Source organism: Branchiostoma lanceolatum, chromosome 4 (assembly GCF_035083965.1).
Source record: "Branchiostoma lanceolatum isolate klBraLanc5 chromosome 4, klBraLanc5.hap2, whole genome shotgun sequence".
NCBI lineage: Eukaryota > Metazoa > Chordata > Leptocardii > Amphioxiformes > Branchiostomatidae > Branchiostoma > Branchiostoma lanceolatum.
This window is the reverse complement of record NC_089725.1, coordinates 16,421,772-16,441,491: the sequence shown is the minus strand read 5'-3', so window position 1 is coordinate 16,441,491 and position 19,720 is coordinate 16,421,772. Positions and strand designations below refer to the sequence as shown.

Genomic DNA, 19,720 nt, shown 5'->3' with positions numbered 1-19,720 from the left:
CGGGCAAGTTACCGCCAGGAGAAAATCACCTTCGCCTCAAATCCCCAACGTAACACGAACAGGTTAACCGGAGATAAACTTTGTTCGGCTTGACTGTCAACGCACATTGGCGAGCTGGGCCGATCGTCACACAGTAGTGACTCCATTGAGACGCCTTTCTTACCGAGTGGGGTAGGGGAATATCATTGTGCCCCTGCCCGTACACACACACCTTGTACCGACATAATAACACATGACAAGCGCGCAAACTGTAGCAACACGCAGCTCGGAGAAACATGCTTTCCGAGACACGCATGGCTGCGGGACCAACAAACATGCCCCGCGCCTCTTGGCCACGGAGAGCCCGCTGGTGTCCATCCCCGACCAAACTGTTGTTGTAACGGTCGCGGAAAGAGAATACTTCACCAGGTATCTACTTGCAGAACTTGTGCCTTACTTGGGTGTGTAAGCCGTGTGTGTTGGTGCCGGTAGCTTAGTGTAGCGGGACCGTTACTTGGAGTTAATAGTCTGTGTAGTTTAATATACAGCTTCGGCGGGTGCGACTTTTTGTACCGTTATGTTTGAGAAGCGTACCGTTATGCTTGTCATTGAGGTGCGCATACCTCAACACACCTGTTCGGCAGGTGGGAGCCAAAATAGACAACCCTTCTGACCCGAGACGTCGTTACCTGTTCCCGCGCACTGAACCCGTCTGTCGTCGCCTCGGGATTAAAGCGGGTTGCCCCGCCAAAGACTCTGGGAACACAAGCGCCCGGCCTGTGTTTTCAGGAGTTGGCGGATGCACCTACCTGTCAACCTTCGGTCCCACGCCCAAATATGCGGCTGTTTGTTCAAGAGATGTACTCTAACATCCGAGCTCCCCCCTCCCCATCGGAAGCTAGTGGAAATGGACGTGTTTAAAGAATGTGTTTGTTTGTAAATGTCTGAATCGACCGTGATAAAAGGTGGAAGTGCCCCCATTTTGTTGTGTATTACTTTGACTGACACGTCTCCGTTATTCTCTACCCCCTGCCCGTGAAAGTCTGTCATACGGACTGAAAGCAGAGAGAAGACAAACTCCGAGCCTGTCGCCTCCGCAAACCGACTTTTGAATCGGCGCTGAGACTTTTGGCAGGCGTGATTGAAGACCAGTAGCACTCAGTTTGTTGACCTGGCCATGGCTGGTAAAGCGCGGGCAAACGTTCTGCTTCATTTCTCCTCTGTGGTCCATTTTAGATGCCAAGCAACGCAATAACTTTGTCACGCAAACCTGTTCCCATGCCCCCCCCCCCTGAAAAAACGTTCTTCCTAGCCCATCACCCACATTCTTAACAAATGGTCAATGATATAGTTGGAGGTTTGTAGTAAACTTTGTACAAACGCTAATGGTTACAAATTCTGCCCCTTCATCGAAATGTTGAGGTGTTCCTGGTGGAAAATGATATAAACGAGAACTAAATTTATATATCAGTATTTTTTTACATTTTAAAGTTTCAAGGGAATGAAAGAGAAGGACTTTTAGTGCTGGAATTCTTTTGATTTTGTGAAATTTCACTTTTGTTAACTGTATCTGCTTTAACGATTGGTCCATACTTTCAACGAACTTTAACCTCCGTATTACCTGTTAAAGAGCTTATAAATCAATCACACCTCTTCTCAAATACAATGAATGATAAATCAAAGTTTAAGACATTTTCAGACTTATTGTCGTCTTTTTGTAATTTCATTGAATTATAAGTTTAGGGATAAATTTAGTACCAGTGACATTTCAAGCGACACCCGGCTGCGCAGGATTTCTTCCGCTGTGTTCTGTGGCATGACACCGGCTCGCCGAGACAATAACCCAGTTCAGTAACAGTTAAAACTTATAGAAATGTCTTCAAATCCAAACAAGCACCATCCACTCCATCCGATTTTACAAACACTGCACCGCTGTTTAGACGGGGGCGGCGTTTTCCCGTGGATACACCAGCAATTATCATAAATCAAGTGCGATTTAAAAGGTTTTCTACAAAACATTCTTATGTCTGATTCTTGAACTGTTGACGTTGGAAATCCTATTTTGTACCCGTGTCTGTCAATGACCATTCATTGTAATATACGCAAGACTAAATGCGCAATAAAAACAACTGTACATGTATACAGTTCGTAGAATTGTATTGATAGGTTTACACGTATAGCAGGAAATCAGGAAACACCTGAGAGAAGAACATACTTGACATTTGTCACTGTGAACTCTGTAGTCATCAAGTACCACTCATGCACATTTTCAATCAGTAACATAAACATCACACAATCACTAGTCCGACAGGGTATAGCACGAATAAAATCATCGCCAAAATCTTAACATTATTTCCAAGAATTAGTTTTGTTAGACTAGAGCAAGGAAGCATGTACCGTTCAAGTTATCGTCGTTCACTAGGATACACCAATTCTACTGTATACAATACTCAAATGTTAAACAAACTGAAATGACAATAAACTTCAGTTTAAGAAATACTCCTCATTTTGCTAGTCATGCACAATCAGGAAGCAGGCCATGTATTTTCTTTGAACCAGATATTTTCGTCGGCAGATGAAGTGACGTCGTATCATGACTTTTAGTCCGGTTTCAACATGCAACAGTTTTAATCTTTTTTTCGGATTATTCATTGATAGGTTTGAACGACCTCATTGTCACAACTTCCATTCGAAGACAAGAAACATTCTACCAACAAAAAGAACTATTTCAACGCGGAAAAAATGTAACATTCGCAGAGCTGTAGCCGCCTTCCTGTTGTCTATTTCATACTGTGAAGTTGACATGCAATTGTTAAGAATCTCCTTGTCTGCATTGACTCACAAATAAGTTTTTAAGATTATAAGAACCTACGTTCAACATGGTTTCTCGGCTTAGTCCCCTCTTATCCACAATCACGACGAAAACGTCGAAAAAAGGAGAAGTATTCACAAACTTGGCCATGGTTAGGAATCAGTGAAAGGATTTCTAAGCCGGCAGATAAACTATGACATAGCTGAGTATATAGAGAGTAGTTAACCATGCATGTGCATGGCACGGAAGTGGTGACAGTACTTTACTCTGCTCTACCACCGCTGGATTTGCACGCGGTATCGCTTCTACACGGACATGCTGGAAATTGCATGACCAGGTGTTTTCCTGCGTGTCCAGAACAACACTGACGAGGGCTGTCTGTGTGGCTATTACTGAAGAACGGGTTCAGGGTCGGCTACAGGAACATCGTTTCCAAAGAGTTGCTGGAATTACTATAATGTTTACAATGATGTTACCGAGAAAAATAGAACAAGTAAGCAACTGCATAGCCAGATGTTATTGCAAAACCCTTGTACCGTTTACAAGGTACGTTAGGATATCCTTCATGAGGTACAAATGACAAACGAATTTACGCGTACGCTTCTGTCTCCATTAAAGAACCAAGAACAAGTGTCTACGTGAACGTGCACAGTCCATTTTGTTATTGGAAATAAATTCATATTCTGATCATAAAAAAAGCATGTAGTTGATTAAACTAAAAAAGATTGGCACTCATTACGAGAACCACACGCAAAACCACAACAGTAAACTTTCTTGTGAAGGACGATAGCGGCACAGGCGTTTTTTGTTAAAAACCTGGAATTGCTTGACTTGCTCGTCTAAAAACAAATGCTGTATACTATCAGCTACAATGCAGTAAGAAACATGTTTTCCTGTGGTGGAAGATGCTAAGGATAGAGTCTGTGCTAAGTCTCCCATTTCCACCTTTTGTTGACAGACGAGCTATCCCAACATTCCGTCCATTAACCACCCCACATTATGTAACTTACAGGGGGTGACCACAAAAATGTCTCAGGGGAAGTTTGTACAACGGTGATTTTTCTCCCATTGTTGACATCCAGACCTGGCGGACGATATTTCCGCGGTTCGGCACCGTTAGGATGAGCGGAAATGACTCAAGTAACCATGACCAGTAAACCTGAGATCATCCGGGCTCGGGAAAGACTAACATACACATACAAGTGTCCCGTTTTTGGTCCTTACGATGTATCATTTCATTTGGAAGATTGCATTTGTTGGGGAACGTAATGCATATATCATGCTTGGTGGATGGTGCAATATTCTCGACTTCAGACAATGGAATGGCCATTTCTACAGAAATTGTTTCAGATTCTGGTTATTGCCAAACAGACATTACTTGTTTTCTTTCTGTTTTGACTTAGAAAAAAATTTTGTTCATCTTTTACATGCAGAACACATGCATCATGAGATCGGCATACTTAGACGCTTAAATGTAGTAGGTACACTACAACTCAAATACTTAAGATATAATTTTTCTAGAAATACACCATCCTTTCTTTATTTTCAAATAATAAACCATCTATTGAATTATGCTTGATGTCCAGCATTAAGGTTATCCTTTTTTAAGTCAGAGTGGATTGAATAAAATGAAGTTAGACAGTCGCTATCAACGTTCGCTCCCTAAACAATAGTTGGTATCCATAACAGAAAACGGTACTGTTTCACTGTCATGAAAAATGATATCCTATGAAAAAGAAATGTCATTTTTGTGAGACCCGCCCCTATTTATTCCGATATAATGGTGCACATTCTGCACATTCTCAAAGTATTGCCTTCTAGATGTGTGGTAGGATCATTGTGTGATTTCCATGGAGGAAACTCCTGCTGCTGGGCCTCGAAGTCGCACCAAATCTCCACAGAACTCGTTCATATATGTTTTACATACAGAGAGAAGCGATTTAAAAAATCTTACACCGGCAAGTTACGTCTGATTTTGTTTGGCAGCATCTGTATCTCGGAAACACTGATTTGGCTCTTAATTTGGCCCATAGACAGCTTTGAAATCTCCGTTACATGCTTACATACTCATATGAGGCCATCAACCTATCAACCTAATCTATTGCTCAGCAAGTGAAATAAAGACAATATGACAGGGGATAAAACTAACTGTAAAAGCAGCATAAATTCATGTTTATAACTGCCGGTAGGCATTTAGAGTACAAGTCAACCTCACAGATTTACATGTAGATAGGTCCCGTAGGAAGGGAATATTAGATGTCATCTGTTCTGAGCGAACAGTATATCTTCATGTGTACTAACCATTTATACAAGCGTATAGTCTGCTGGGTTTAACGTATTTACTTGCTCTTTGATTGGCGTGCTGTGTCGCAATATTCGACCTGAAGTCGAAGTGCAAGAATAGTACCAAACAGACGTGTCCGTGCATAAGTGGTAGAACGATCTAAATTATTTTCATAACAGTATGATGTTTATGTGCATATGTACCCTCCGTGCGACTCCTGAGTTTGTACAGGTGATTTTCTGCTTCAAGAAAAGATGCATCTTTTTGTTACTATAACGTCAGGCAATGGGTATGAAAAGGAATAACATTATAATGAGTCACCCATTCCATTGGTTTGTCTGGCATATCTAGTTATCATAAGCGCCTGTTTGTGATGAATTCATCCAGGGAAAGAAACACAATCTACATCAAATCCTGTCGCAAATCCATCCATTACTGACCAACAGTCCAAGTAACATTCCTTGAGGAACACTGAAAGATAGTCTGTCTGTATTTATCTATTACGACGCACAGTTGCACATGTGAAGCTTTTGTTCCCCGTCCATTTCTTTCACTGCATGCCTTTACGTCATTTTTCGCATTCCACGGATTTTTGATGAAGAAAGGAGAAACCTAAACCAGGTTGTGTGGGAATTTTTGCCCACCTGTAAATTCCTATCACTACTTGCTTTAACAAAAGCGGGGAGAAACAGTATCTGAAGTTCCCTCCTCCAACATACGATGACACACTGTGCGGTATGTTCCCTCTTTTGTCGCTCACGTGTCATTAGAATTTTCTAGAGATCAAATTGATAAACAAGATGAGTGGAAACTATCAGACACAAAGCAATTTAACACGTCATACTACTCTGTGGAAACTAATACCTACAATACTTTCTGCCGGATGTCAACGACATTACATTAAGGTACACCAGAAGTTGGGGGGAAATTCGTCGTTATAAGACAAGAACATCTCGAGATTCATTTATCAACATTATGTACAAATGTACAACGCGCATAAGCATGGTGGTATTTATTTAGCAATTAAAGTTTCTTACCAACCTGACATTGCCAGAGAAGTTCTCAACCATCAAACCGCATTGTTCCATTGATCTACAAGTTCCGATGTTTTTGTAAGGGAAAGTGTGCAACCACTTTGGGAAAAATGGAAGGTCTGTCATTGCTTAACTGTCTGTACACCAACTCCCAAAGCAACAGTTTTGTCCCAAATAATCACAGCACACTAGTGATACAGTGTGCATAAAGAAGGTTACGAAAGCTACTTTTCGCCTTCTTTTTGGCCCCACAAGTCGGTAGATGACATGCTTAAATTTGGATTAAGCACCCTTACTATCTTATGACAGACAGATAGAACATGTCGTCATTCTGTTCAATGTTATGACAACATAATCTAACGGCTTAACCTACGTGTCCGTTTAATCAAGCGTTTGCATTCTTCGGTTAATTTTCTGAGACGATAGGACTGGATTCCTCAGTCTCTGGTGGATAAAAGGCGACTGTCTGTACAGAACATTGTACACAAGTAACTTCATCGTTTGAACAAGCAGATATGCCCAGCGAGGGTATGACGAGGACATGTCTGTCGTCGTTAGTTATAGAACCTGAGTCCGTTCAGATTAGTGCGGACAAGGATTGATAGATTCCCTCTATACTGCCGGAAACAACCTCAGGGAAATAATCACAGGTTCCAGGGACATGCTTTTGTTCAAACACAAAAACAAAAGTGCGTTGTTTTAGTCTGTTGTGTAGTGATTTTTTCTGCAAAGCTGTCACTTATGCTAGCCGTCAATCATTCATCCATGTATCTATCCATGCATCCATTTATCCATCCATCCATTCATTCATTCGTTCATCTATTTATCTCTTCATTCATTCATTCATTCATTCATTCATCAATTCATTTATCCATGCAGTCAGTTACTCACTCTCTTTTTTCTTTCTCTCTATCTACGCATGTCATTTTTCATCGATTTTGTTCCGTCCGTCCGTTCGTTCGTTCATTGTATCTTACACGCTAGGCAGGAATTTATTTTCTCTGGCATGCTTATATGGTTATAAATACAAATCAATTTGCAGTACTGAGACATACGGTGATTATTTCAGTTTTGTTTATTTTCTTTCCAGAATTGACCAATCCTTTCTTTTACACATATTATCATATACTTAGTAGATAGTTTCTTCAAAGTGGCGTCCTTGTTGTAACACTTATTTTAAGGCTGGAAGTGTTGTGGTGTTTCCGCCGGTGGGGTGGAGACCTAATCCCCTCCGCCGCGTTCCTACCGCTCGTCTTACGAACCCCCCGGCCGGGATCAGCGATGAAAAGGTGCTGAAACACCTGTTTACTTTTCTCCTTGTATTTTAGCAAAACAAGCACTAAATGGGTTTTTCTGGGCGATTGTTGGTTAGCGGGCGGAACTAGGAGAGAGTATGTCTACTCCTCAATCCCACCTGTTAGGGAAATAGAGCATGATTTCATGCCACATGCCTCATCCCGGTCTGACTCGTCCCATACAGACACAATTCTTGGGCGTGCAACCGTTGTCATGGGAACGGAAAAGACATATATGCTAGGGCAGATCGTCTGCTGATAGTGTGAGGGATAGATGAGTGGCGAAGTGACAGGCACCGTTATTTCCTTTCTCACTAATAGCGCATTAGGTCTATCACAAGACACACCCTCTTCTCTTCAAATCTACAATATCGCATAGTGTTCAGTTTCACATGACACAATGCAGTCAATTTATCAGCAGCAAGCCACTGTATATATCATGCCTTTTGCATACGTTTATTCCATATAACTGTGTATTTGGAAAAGCCTTAACCTTTTAACTCGCAAAATATAGTATGTAGCTCGTGTAATACTCGGCAATGTGCATAATGAGAAATGAAATAATAAAACACTGAAATAACTTGTTTCTTCTCGCGACAGATACACAACCAGCAGCTGAAACAGAAGTTTTCCTCCCACCACATTGCCAACTCAGATGCTTACCCTGTGCGCTTCAGTGGCGACTTTCTCCACGTGCGGACGTCAATGGAAGGTTACAGTGACTCCACACACAAAGACTCGGTTCTGGGGCTTTCTCGCCTGACGGAGTCGGTGATTTATCTGGCGGGTCCTTATCACGACCACGGCCACGGCTCTGCCCGTCCGTCAGCACACGGTCCTTGTACCAACGGCCGACAATAACGGCGGAGATAACAACAACAACAAGTGGGAGAAATAAAACATGACTGTGACAACAGCTCGACACAGGGGTGAAAGTAATTATAAGGACTAGAAATCATCGCCTGAAGGAAAAGGTTGCAACGTATAGAAATAATAGAATTCCTGTGTTCTTCATTTTGGCAATATCATTTTAACGGTTTAGTCACTCTTTTTGTTGAAATAAGTTACATTGTTGTAATAAAAGGCTACGTCGTGTCTACCTAGAATTTATGCCAGTTGAGATCTCGAGATGACAACGATATTGCAGCAATGAAAATTTCAGCCGGATCTTCAAGCATCCCAATGCAATGATGGTCTGGACAGGTCTGAGGTGTGAAACACTAAGCATATTTTGACGTTAATCTATTCTTTTGTACGATTTTAATGCAGTAAACCTTCCTCCATGTCACTCATCTGACCTGTAGCCTTGTACTTGAGAAGTGTTCGTTAAGCCTGAACAGAGGCTAGTTATCGGAGTTTCCCCACGGCTTAGCTTGTTGGATGTGTACGTTACGTTACGCGAAGTTTACCGTTCTGTGCTCTCTTGCTGTAGGTGACCCCTCCTCTGTCATGTCTTGCCTCGGTTATGGCGCAGCACGACGAAACACGTCTGCCGAGCTGATAGCACAGCCGGCGGGATGGGGGAGGGCCAAGGGATGCTTAGTGCAACTTTTTAGTGGCATTCATCTATTGAAACTAAATTTTCTATTTGGTACATTTAAATGTAACACAACATAACTAGCATTAGGACGTAGGATCTTACAAAAAATCCTTCAACAAAACGATACACGCAGTGAGCTATAACAAATAGTTCGTCACCACTGAGTACTAAAAATAATACGAAGTAGGGATGGATACAATAAAGACATTTCAAAAATGAAACGAAAAGTCTAACTGCTTTCTCGTACAAATGCGTGTGATGTGTCACTGTGTTTGCGTTTAACATTGACGTCTGACTGGGACTCGCTGGATTACTTCCTTAATATGGACTCACTGGATTACCGAGTCCTTAATTCTATCAAAGCTATTAAAACGTCTGCCATGCATACGACATACGGAACTGTCAAAGACGTTAAAAGCTGTTACTTTTATAACTGCATGTTGTCGGTTGAAGTAACCTGTACTAATGTCAACGATGATGACACTGCTGAAGCTTCAGTCGAACAACCTGGCCGTCCTTACTGTTATCCAAGGCATAATTTACTCTTTCCAGTACTCGGGGCACAGAAGGACACGTTTCCAAGACAGATACATGACGTGCGCCCTGCTAGTAAAATTATATTTTCTATAAAGCTGCGATTATTTTCTTCTTAGTTTTGTTCTAAGCTGGAGCCAGAATCTCCTCCCCGCTTGTCACTATGCATGTGTGTTTGGGGAGAGGGAATGGACAAAGGCGCGAAGAATATCGCCATTTCTGTACATTAGTATACTCCGCCACATGTCTATGCCTGAAGAATGTAGAAAAACTGGAGCTGACGGAGCACGGCGAAGTAAAACAACTTAGGACAGGGTGGGTAAACCGTGCCTTTTCTGTGCGGTGTCTGCCGGGGAAGACTTCATCCATCTTCCGGCTGACACTGGTGACAGGGCGGCGGACGGCGTGCTGTAGAACGGCAAAGGTAAGATCAACACAAACGGTCCTTCCTGCGGCTGGCACACAGCTCAGACGGGAGAGGTAAATACTGTATTCTGGTGAACATGAGGGAAAATAAGGATGTTTTGACAATCGATGAAATAGAGATGTCTTAGAAAGATGCTGAGTAGGACTGACAGGCGATTAAGAATAAGATTCAGAATCGACCAAGGGGTGTTGATGACAAAACTTTTTTTTATCTAACGTTACAGACTACATCCATTCAGGTGACTATTTTCAATCCTGGGATATACTTGTCCGTAAATTCACATTTTAGTCGACTCGTGTCTACAACCTGCCGACGATGTGATCAACAGTTTACAGAGATTGTTTCACATAGCTATCATCAAGTGTACGCCTTCAGGCCCGGACTCATCTTTATGGAAGACGACAAACACAAGATTGCGGCCAATGAGCCCCGTCTTCGCGTGCAGAGCAATGTTTGCTCCGACAGAATGACTTCCATTTGTCCGTCCCGACACTGTCACCTTGTTTACGTAGTGTCTTTTCATTGTTACGACCCCATCATTCTCCCCAGGTGCCTTTGTGGAGGCCCGCCAGGGTGGGAAAATGTCGAAAAGATGTTTATGCGTTCCCGCTGGTCGCCTTCTGTGTCTGGCTTCGCCAACTTCTACTGATTTTATGTCTCATTATATCACATCCATCCACATGTCAACAGCATCGCGGAATGATTTCAAGGCTGACTGGAACCTTCGAAGGACTGCTACTAATTTTGCCAACTCTATTCTCTATCTAGTATACATGTGTATATACACGCGATATGAGAAACAGTCGATTGCATGTTGAGCCAAGACAGCCAATGAAGCCCGTGGACTTGGACGGAACCTTACTTGATGAAATATAGAACCACGGTATCAAAATAATTTCAACAGCCCGCCATTAAGCTGTGTGCTAGGTTGCTGATCCAGCAAGACACAGGTTCCCACATACGATGACAGCGATGTGCTGATTTACGTGCAAGTTTGACGCAATGATTCTGTCAGAGAGCACGCTTACACCTCTACAACATTTACCACCTGTGTACCAAACATTTCATTGAAAACACCAATATCAGACGTGTACTACTTTACCGTCCCGGACTGGTCCTGACTTGATAACATGAAAAGAGCTTAGTTCATGAAACTTATCATTGACTTGTAACAATGCATGATAACGTTATACTAGCTTCTTGTAATAATATACCAGCTACACTCCATCGAAATTTACTGGTGAGGCGCACTGCTCAACTAAGTTGACTGGCTTATGTGTCTTTAACTAAGTGCAAGTGAATGAATAGCAGGATCCTTACTGACAAAGGAAAGGAAACGACGTTGCGCGCAAACTTTTCTAATGAACACATATCGTAAACCAGTACATTGTCTTTCACTACAATCGCCTCAAAGGAGAAGATGAGGTTATGTTTTTTCCTTGTGTGCGATTACGAGAAACCCTCAGGCACATTTAAAAGGCAGGACTGTCACAACTGTCTGATTAATACTTCACGACCATAACAAATCTGCCAGTGTACGAAAACGGGTATGTTCAAGGCAAGGAAGCTTATAGCTGATTCTTCGCCCTACACGTATCAATGTTTATAGTTCGTTGGACTTTGACCATTAAACAGAACTCGTTTTGTATCTAATTTGTTTTCATGTTGATCCCGTGGCCTCATTACATCTACTTCACAATATTTCGTTACATTGAAGCTATGCATTTGATATCACAAATCTTCATCAATATGTATATATCATATCAATAAGCTTAAGGTAGATAATTTCACTTGTAATTATGTGGACGGCAATCGGCATCATCTCTAATCTTTCACCCACTGAGTGATTTCTTTACCAGAGGACCTCTGAGGTGTTGGAGCAAGATGCAGTATGTAACTCAGACTGTGTGGCCATGTTTTGTCCGGTGGTCAAACTGTGTATCCACATGTAAGATTATGGTTTGATTTTAAGTAATGGAGCATCCAGTGCGGGATACTTTATGTTCGTCTCGGTATTGCTTTGTTGTGACACTGTCTACCTGAGTTGGAAAGTAGTTCTTTATAAAACCGCTAGGAGCTGCACATGTGCAATCTACATGTATGTCTCGTGATGCAAAACCTTTTTGATAAAGTAACGTGCCTCCAAAAATGATAAGATACAGAAGTTTCTTTCATTAATAAAAATTCACATTTGTATGGAGCAAAGCTGTCGCCAGGTGTTCCGAATCAGCGACGTGGACAAATATGTCAATATATTCCGTAATAGAGACATTAATAGTGCGTTGACTACTACAGTCAACACAATCTACCTTGTTAAAACGTTAGTCCAGCATGCTATGGTGCGTTAATCCGTCACTTTTCTCACAATCAGTATCAGAAAATCAGATCACTATATATGCACTTTTCTGTTACAAGAAACGCTTTCTCTTTGTTGGTCTTTGTTCTTCAACTGGAGAGCGCATTAAAAGCCGAGGTCTCCGGAAGGAGCCGATTTGTTCGGACAAATATTTGAGGTCTGCTGAAGCTTGTAACAGGCATGAGACAAGACACTTCCGGCGGAACGACTTTTGGACAAGTTAGCTTTACTGTCTCGTGGGATTTAGACCGCAAAAAGCAAATTTTACCAAACCTCCTTGATTTAATGGATGACATCCTCTGAAGATACCAAATCTCATTCGAGAGCGCTAAAAGAAACAAGATGCCTAGAATTCGAAATTGTCCTTTTAAATGATCTTGTCATGTGATGGAGTGGGAAACTCTCTGAATTAACATTTTGCCCTCACCCCACCTTTTATCATGTGATAGCAGGAGTAACTTTGTTCCAAACACAATAACGTCGTGATTTCTTCTGCCATTGGCAATATGCAGACTATGTAAAGATGTGTGGGGCCCTCTAGCATGTCTTGTTGGAACTGCAATGGATTGATTGATTGTTATGATACCTTGGCTGCATCCACCAGAGCATAAACCAATGAGGTTATAGGCCTAGAACCTCCTTGCACAAGCTCAGAAAGGTATTGTGCATTGTCATAACTTTTGGTACATAGATAAGTTATGGACCAAGGAGGAGTGATCTAACTCTGCTCAGTCTGCTCTCCAGCAACAGAATGTATTCCTCATATTCACATCCAGACAGACACAACCCATTAAACAGCCTAAAATCACTGACTTGCTTACTTTGTCATAGAGCTTTTACAACTTTTTTTATAAGATGTTGCACAAGCCAAGCTCTTTTGACTTTTATCCCATTTATATCCCTTCCTCCTTTGAATTATCTTATTGACCATGAAATAGTGGTGCAACACAAGTCCAAGCATCCAAGAATACTACACTGCAAAGATAATGAGAACAAATGTAACTTGATATCTACCATTTCGAAGTAAAAGAGTTATCTATTGACTAAATAGAGGTATACACAAAAATTTTGATGAGAAATTGACATGATTTTCATCGTTTGTTAGGGAGGTTTCACATAGCTAGCTTCATCTTGGTTAGAGATACATGTGTGCTTGTAAATGCTACTATGAAGCCTAATACTGCTGTATTTCTCTTAACCAGCCAACCAAACAGACACCAGTGATTCTTAGATGCTAAAGAATTTTGGAAGTGATTATAGTCACAATGAGACATGACTTCATGATGCAAACAGCAAGGATGCCCACTTTTCACTGTGTCTTCTTCATGACGCGTTTGGCCATAGTCTTCAAGAACCTGGAAGGTAAATGGCAATATGTATTTATCTTTCAGTAGTGGGAACTACTATCATAACTGACATTCAAGTACTCTCTCATCTACCTCAAAGAGAAGAAATTTTAAAGGGAATGTCTATGTATGTTTTAAAAGTTTACAAGAACCCAAGACATTTCAATTAAGTCCAACGTCACCCAAGCTGGATCTCAAGACCTGCACGCATACAAATAAAACAAAAGAAATCTATTAATATAAACTACCAACAACTTCTCATGAGACCATGCCATAAACTACATGACACCTGTACGAACTTTATAAAACTGTAGAATAAGGTTGGGTACCTGTTTTTCATGAATGGCAGATATGCATAAATGTATGCGAAAGTCAGGGATGGGTTTTTGGATATCCAGACCTCGTCCAGTCTGTTAGCCATCCCGACCGTGAACAGCCGGGCACAGCGGGCTGCAGACATGTCGTCGACATGGACGGGATCCAGCTTGGGATCTATATTGAGTGACTGGAACACAAGATTTGCACTTTAATGAGAAGTAGGCATCCAGGTTAACAATATGGTAATCAATTCTGGATGACATATAGAGGCTGAGACATTTCAAGTAATGTCTATTGTTTCAATATTACACGTATGCAAATTTTTCAATATTACCCAGAGTTGTTGATCAATTCTGTAACAATATTTGCAGTGTAAAACAAAATCACAGTTTTTCATGATAATGAATTGGCCTTTCATTTCAAAAATAATCTTCATCTACCAGTATGTGAGGTCCCTCCCCATTGTCTCATTCCGATACACATATGATCAGACATGTCAACATCAATTTCTTTGAAAATAAAATCAATGATCCTGGATGAAGTAATCTTCTCACCTTGCTTGGTTCTCCCACCATGGCATTCTGGACCACCTTAGACTCCACTGGACCAGGGCATACTATCAGAACATTGATATCATAGGAGTGGAGCTCAGCCCTCAATGCCCCAAACATGCCCTGTGGCAAAAAATGACAGTGTTATCAAGTGACTCATACTGTATGATATATTGTATGCCCTAACTTACATGAAATATTTTTGATATGGGCAAAAACTGATACATAACCAAAAATAGGTAAGCATAAAGAAGCAAGGTGCACATTTCAATCCCTATTTTACGGCCTGATGCTCTGTTTGATTTTGTGGTCCTAAACTTAGTATTCTACATAGAGCAACTTTATTTACAGATTATTCAATATTTCTTTCAATCCCCACATAGTTGAAAGAAAAATACGGTAATGCCACCTGTTTGTCATCTCTTCTAGGTTTCACATTTTTTTCCTTATCGTTTGACTGCATCAAGTCAATTTTGTTGAGGTTTAAATCAAAAACACTGAGGTTTAAATCAAAAACACTACATCTCAATACTTACATGGAGAGCAAACTTACTCCCGCTGTACGCAGACCCACGAGGGGTGGGTATTATGCCTGACAGACTGCTGGTCACCACAATCTGCCCCTCCCCCCTCTCCATCATGTGAGGGAGGACAGCCTTGGTCAGAGACACCTGCCCAACAACATCCAGCTCAAGGATGAACCTGTCGCCTTCAAGGCTTGTCTCCCAGAACACAGAGCGCTGAGTACGACCACTGTTGTTTACAAGGATGTCAACCTGAGTAAACACAAACAGGTAACATTACCATAAAAAAATAAAGAGGACATTTGGTCCCAGAGGCTTCCTGTAAGACAAATACATTGTAATTATTGAAATCACTATAAACAAGACTGTTGTTGTCAGGTCATCATTAGCTAGCCACATTGTATGACACAGTTATTATCAGATCTAGAGCACAGGCGCAATCTTATGCAAAGCTACATGTATATCATATATTGTATCATTAATAATTCAATGTTTTATTCAATAAAAGAAAGCCTTCCCAGCACTCAGCTGAGCACTGAATTGTGGTTTCTGTACATTTTTGCCATTTTCTCAGCGCTTAAAACCAACTTACTCTGCCAAAGTGAGCAAGAACACGCTGCACACATCCAGCATGGGTGTCATAGGCAACAGAGTCCAAAGGCACGACCATCACATCATCATCGGTGACTTTTCCTGTCTCTTTAGAAGATATAAGTAAAGATGTTAGTCACAATATCCATAAAGCCTAGGTACCAGCCTTGATAAGCATTAGTCTTGGTGGTACAACATTGACAAATAACAGTAGCTTTTCATCAGAGTAATATCTTACCCACACATCTTTGTTTGACCCTCCTTAGCTCCTCCTCCCTCCTGGCAGACAGTACCAGTTCAACCCCCGCCCTGCTCAGCTCCACAGCCAGGGCCTCCCCTATCCCACTGGAGGCTCCTGTGATCCACACCACCTTACCAGCCAGTCGGGCTGGAGCAAACATAGAGAATGTTGGACAGTGTGAATAGAATAGTAGCAGGCTAAGGTAGTTTTAGAATACTTTTGAAACTCAGAACTCAAGTTCATGAAAGTTTTACAATACAATGATTGAATAAGAAACACAATATGTCAGCTGTTTCAATGTTACATGATTACAACCTATTTAAAACTAGCACTTTTCAATCATATCAAAGGTGGCTCAGTTCTTTACAAACAAATAGTTTACCACATGCTCTTTTGTACAAAGAGAAGGGAACACGAATTAGCTGCTTATCTGTTGTGACGTGCTATTTCTATAATAACTTGTTATTCCTAAGGCTCTTATTGGAGATGTCAGAAAGGCAGTTAAAGCTTTAGTCTCACCTGGACTCTCTCCAAATCTTTCACACCACATCAGACTCAGGTCTCCATCTGACATGCGCAGTCGAAACACTTGTACCAACAGTACCACCAGGACCGCGTACACTATCAAGTCCAGCATGGTTAGTGATCTGAAATGTTTCAACCACTCAGTCAGTAAAGCTGTGTGGCTGCACCAGACATTGATTTTGAGATCTCTAGAGAGAAAAAAGATCTTGAACTTTAATACTATTACACACAGAGTTTGAAGTGGGATGACTTAGGTTGTACTGTTGAAAACTGTGATCCCATGAACTGCAAGTGTATCTTAGTTCCATAGGAATATGCATACATTTTTTTACAGTTGAGCTTTGTCAATCCTCCTGAATTTAACGTTGAATGTTGCCGACAATTTAATGCTGAATTTACCATCAACCCCCATGCAGTCCCTATGTTCAGACTGGAGTCACTGGACAGTTTTTTCCCCTGCCCAGACCAGTCCAGACTGAACAGGTTTTGAACAGGTTTTTGCGCCAACCCCTGATTAAAACGTTACGTCCTGTGCAAGAGCTTTGCACGTCATTTCTATAATCTAAAACTTAAGCTAAGTCTGACATTTCAACTTAATCAGTTTCTACAACCATCACAATTCTGAAGTTCTGACACGTTATGTCGGCTTCGGGTGGAGACATAGTGTAACCAAGCTTAAGGAGGTTTTATATAAAACCTCCTTGGTCGGTGTAACATAACCTTTGAACAACATTGCACTTAAACTTTAGTCAGACAAAAACTAGTCAGTAACGTTACAACAAGCCTTACACGATCTTACATGAATCCAGTTGTTTGTATCATTTTGTGGACAGACACCTACCGTCTTGGTCAGACAACTCGGCACACGAAGAAGACTTCCAACTGGAGTAAAGATGACCTACTTTTCCAAGTGTTGGGACTTTCACGTCTTGGGTCAAGGGTCAAAAGTCCCTGGTAAGACTGTACCACTTCTTTTGTAGGAGTCGATTCATTAAACCTCAACGTTTTAATCATAATTGATTTGTGTTCAGTTGGTTATACAAAAAATATAAGATAGTTAAGTTGACATACTAGATTTAGATGACGTTTTTGCCTTGCATGAATTGTTCCAACGAATTTTGTCAACTCTTTGGTAACTTTACGCTCTGAAAGTAGCGCTCCTGTTGACAAGTTTTGGTATTGCACAGTGATATAGAAACTCTTCAAGTTCAAGGGCGTCTTTTGCTTGCAGAGACTTACGTTACATGTCTTACATGACGTTACAGTGCGAAAATTGTACCTTGAAATTTTACGGGCCAAGATATTCCGCTGGGAGATTCGCAGTAGTGACATTTTAACAGGGAAGCTTGGACAGCGAGACAACTTGTCTCTATGGAGTCTCTGGAAAATGTCACTAGGGTAATTTGATAGATTTATCAGTGTGTCCGAGAATCCCAGAAAGCTTCCCAAAGAGCTATGAGCGCTGGTAAGAGTATGTAACGTAAGTGTAATAGGTAATTACAACCCGTTTCGTATTGACACCCGCAGCAACAGGCTGGGATTGTAACAAGACCCCGAGTGAAAAGACCACAATTCTACTCTCCAAGCAGAGGTTAGTGGAGAAGATCGTGACCTTTTTATCCTCTGCCCCGTTAGTGGAGATGGCCGACGAAAAACGGGGCAGAGGATAAAAAGGTCACGATCGTCTCCACTAACCTCTGCTTGGAGAGTATATACTAGTAATTCAAGCTGCAGGTGCTATTAAATACGAAGTCATCACGGTAACGTTACTGTGTGTGTAAGTGTGTGTGTGTGTGTGTGTGTGTGTGTGTGTGTGTGTGTGTGTGTGTGTGTGACGTTATGTGTGTGTGTGTGTGTGTATACATGTGTGTGTGTACCTGTGTGTGTGTGTGTGTATTTATGTTTGTGTGTGAGTGTGTGTGTGTTTGTTTGTTTGTGTGTGTGTGTGTGTGTGTGTGTGTTTGTGTGTATAGTGTGTGTTTTTGCAAACAGACAATGTAGCAAAAGTAAGTTTGTTGACCTGCCACCCACGGGTCTGAGGAGCTCAGAGGAAATGGGAAACCTACAGGACAGCCTGATACATCAACCAGCCTACATTCCCATGAACAAATAAAAACATACTCAAAAACATACTGACGAACTGTTCTTTGTTTGTGCTCATCTTCTGATAGTAAAACATCATTCGGAGATAAAGATGATGCCACTGTTTCAGCAGCTAATCATGAACATTACACAGTTACTGTAGTCATTGCAACATAAACTTGTAGTCACTGGCTAGTCGCTTACAATCAATATGTCGTCTAATTGATCAATCCAAATTGATTTAATTGATTAATGTGCTACTGAGTGAAATGTTATATGGAGTGAAATACAAATAAAGACAATCTTTTATAGAAGCCAACTGTCATGCCAGTTTTCGACAGAGGTGGTGATAGCGTCACCTACACGAAGTCCAGCCGGGCGACCCGGGGTTGTTACTACCGTCACTGACCACATTCGCTTTTTGACAGACAAGGACGACGTGGCACTGCACTCGCGTTTTTCATAACTTATTTTAACAGTGCCACGTACACAGAACAATATACCCATTTTACACCTGGATGGAGTGAGCAAAGTCGTGTAAAGTGCCTTTCCCAAGGGCACAATATCGGTGGCGTCAGGGGGATTCGAACCGCGGGGACCGCTTGGATTTGGGCTGAACACCCTGCCGTAACGCCACGGCGCCTTGACAATATTCCTTGGCTATATCGTAAGAAAGGTCTATTTTACAGACGGCTCCCATGCCAGGTGGTGTGTACAGATAACAAAGGCTGCGAACTCCTCTCCTGACCCGACACTCTCCTGAGCTCTGCGGAAAATTGTTTCACTTCATTTGATAGGCAGGACTCTACATGATTGCCTATTCCACTGTACCCGATGTACCAAGAGAGGGATCCAACTGTTCTGTCCGTTAATTACATTGTTTGGGTACCGATTGGGTAATAATATAAATGAATGTCGCCTGGAGGACGCTGGCTCTAGCGAACATGCTCTTCTGTTTAATAACATTGCCAGGGCCATTGGGAATAACATGATCCCATTCAAAACGTCATCATCTCCAAACACTAGCGCGGAAGTATAAACACACCGCAATTGGCTCAACGAATATAATTATAGGTCAGTCGGGTCACCCATTCATGAAATTCCCCAATCTGTATCTCCACATAATAGTATCCTCGCTGGTCAATGTAAACGTTTGCGATCGAAATCAATGAGCTCGAGAAAGCATCGGTCTGAGTAGAGGCAGCTTTTGGAATATTTATCAATATCAAAGTTACCTCATCTGGGTGATATTTGACAGGCTTCCAACTGTCTGACAATCAC

At 41.6% G+C, this 19,720-nt stretch overlaps 1 protein-coding gene across 5 annotated transcripts; it reads right to left on the bottom strand.

The window, feature by feature from the left end:
• Positions 1–12,989: 12,989 nt before the first annotated feature.
• LOC136432918 (dehydrogenase/reductase SDR family member 7-like) lies at positions 12,990–17,329 on the bottom strand. Of its 5 annotated transcripts, none has more exons than XM_066424566.1 (8): positions 17,199–17,329; positions 16,352–16,479; positions 15,830–15,979; positions 15,593–15,699; positions 15,013–15,252; positions 14,480–14,599; positions 13,937–14,112; positions 12,990–13,616 (listed from the first exon to the last, which is right to left on the bottom strand). In XM_066424566.1, the coding sequence occupies exons 2-8, from the start codon at positions 16,467–16,469 to the stop codon at positions 13,571–13,573; spliced, it is 957 nt and encodes a 318-aa protein (XP_066280663.1). In that variant the 5' UTR covers positions 16,470–16,479; positions 17,199–17,329; the 3' UTR covers positions 12,990–13,570. The 5 variants fall into 5 exon arrangements, with proteins under 5 accessions (XP_066280663.1, XP_066280664.1, XP_066280662.1 ...); XM_066424567.1 differs by having other exon boundaries at positions 16,352–16,545; positions 17,199–17,297; XM_066424565.1 differs by having other exon boundaries at positions 17,157–17,294.
• Between the last annotated feature and the right edge of the window lie 2,391 nt (positions 17,330–19,720).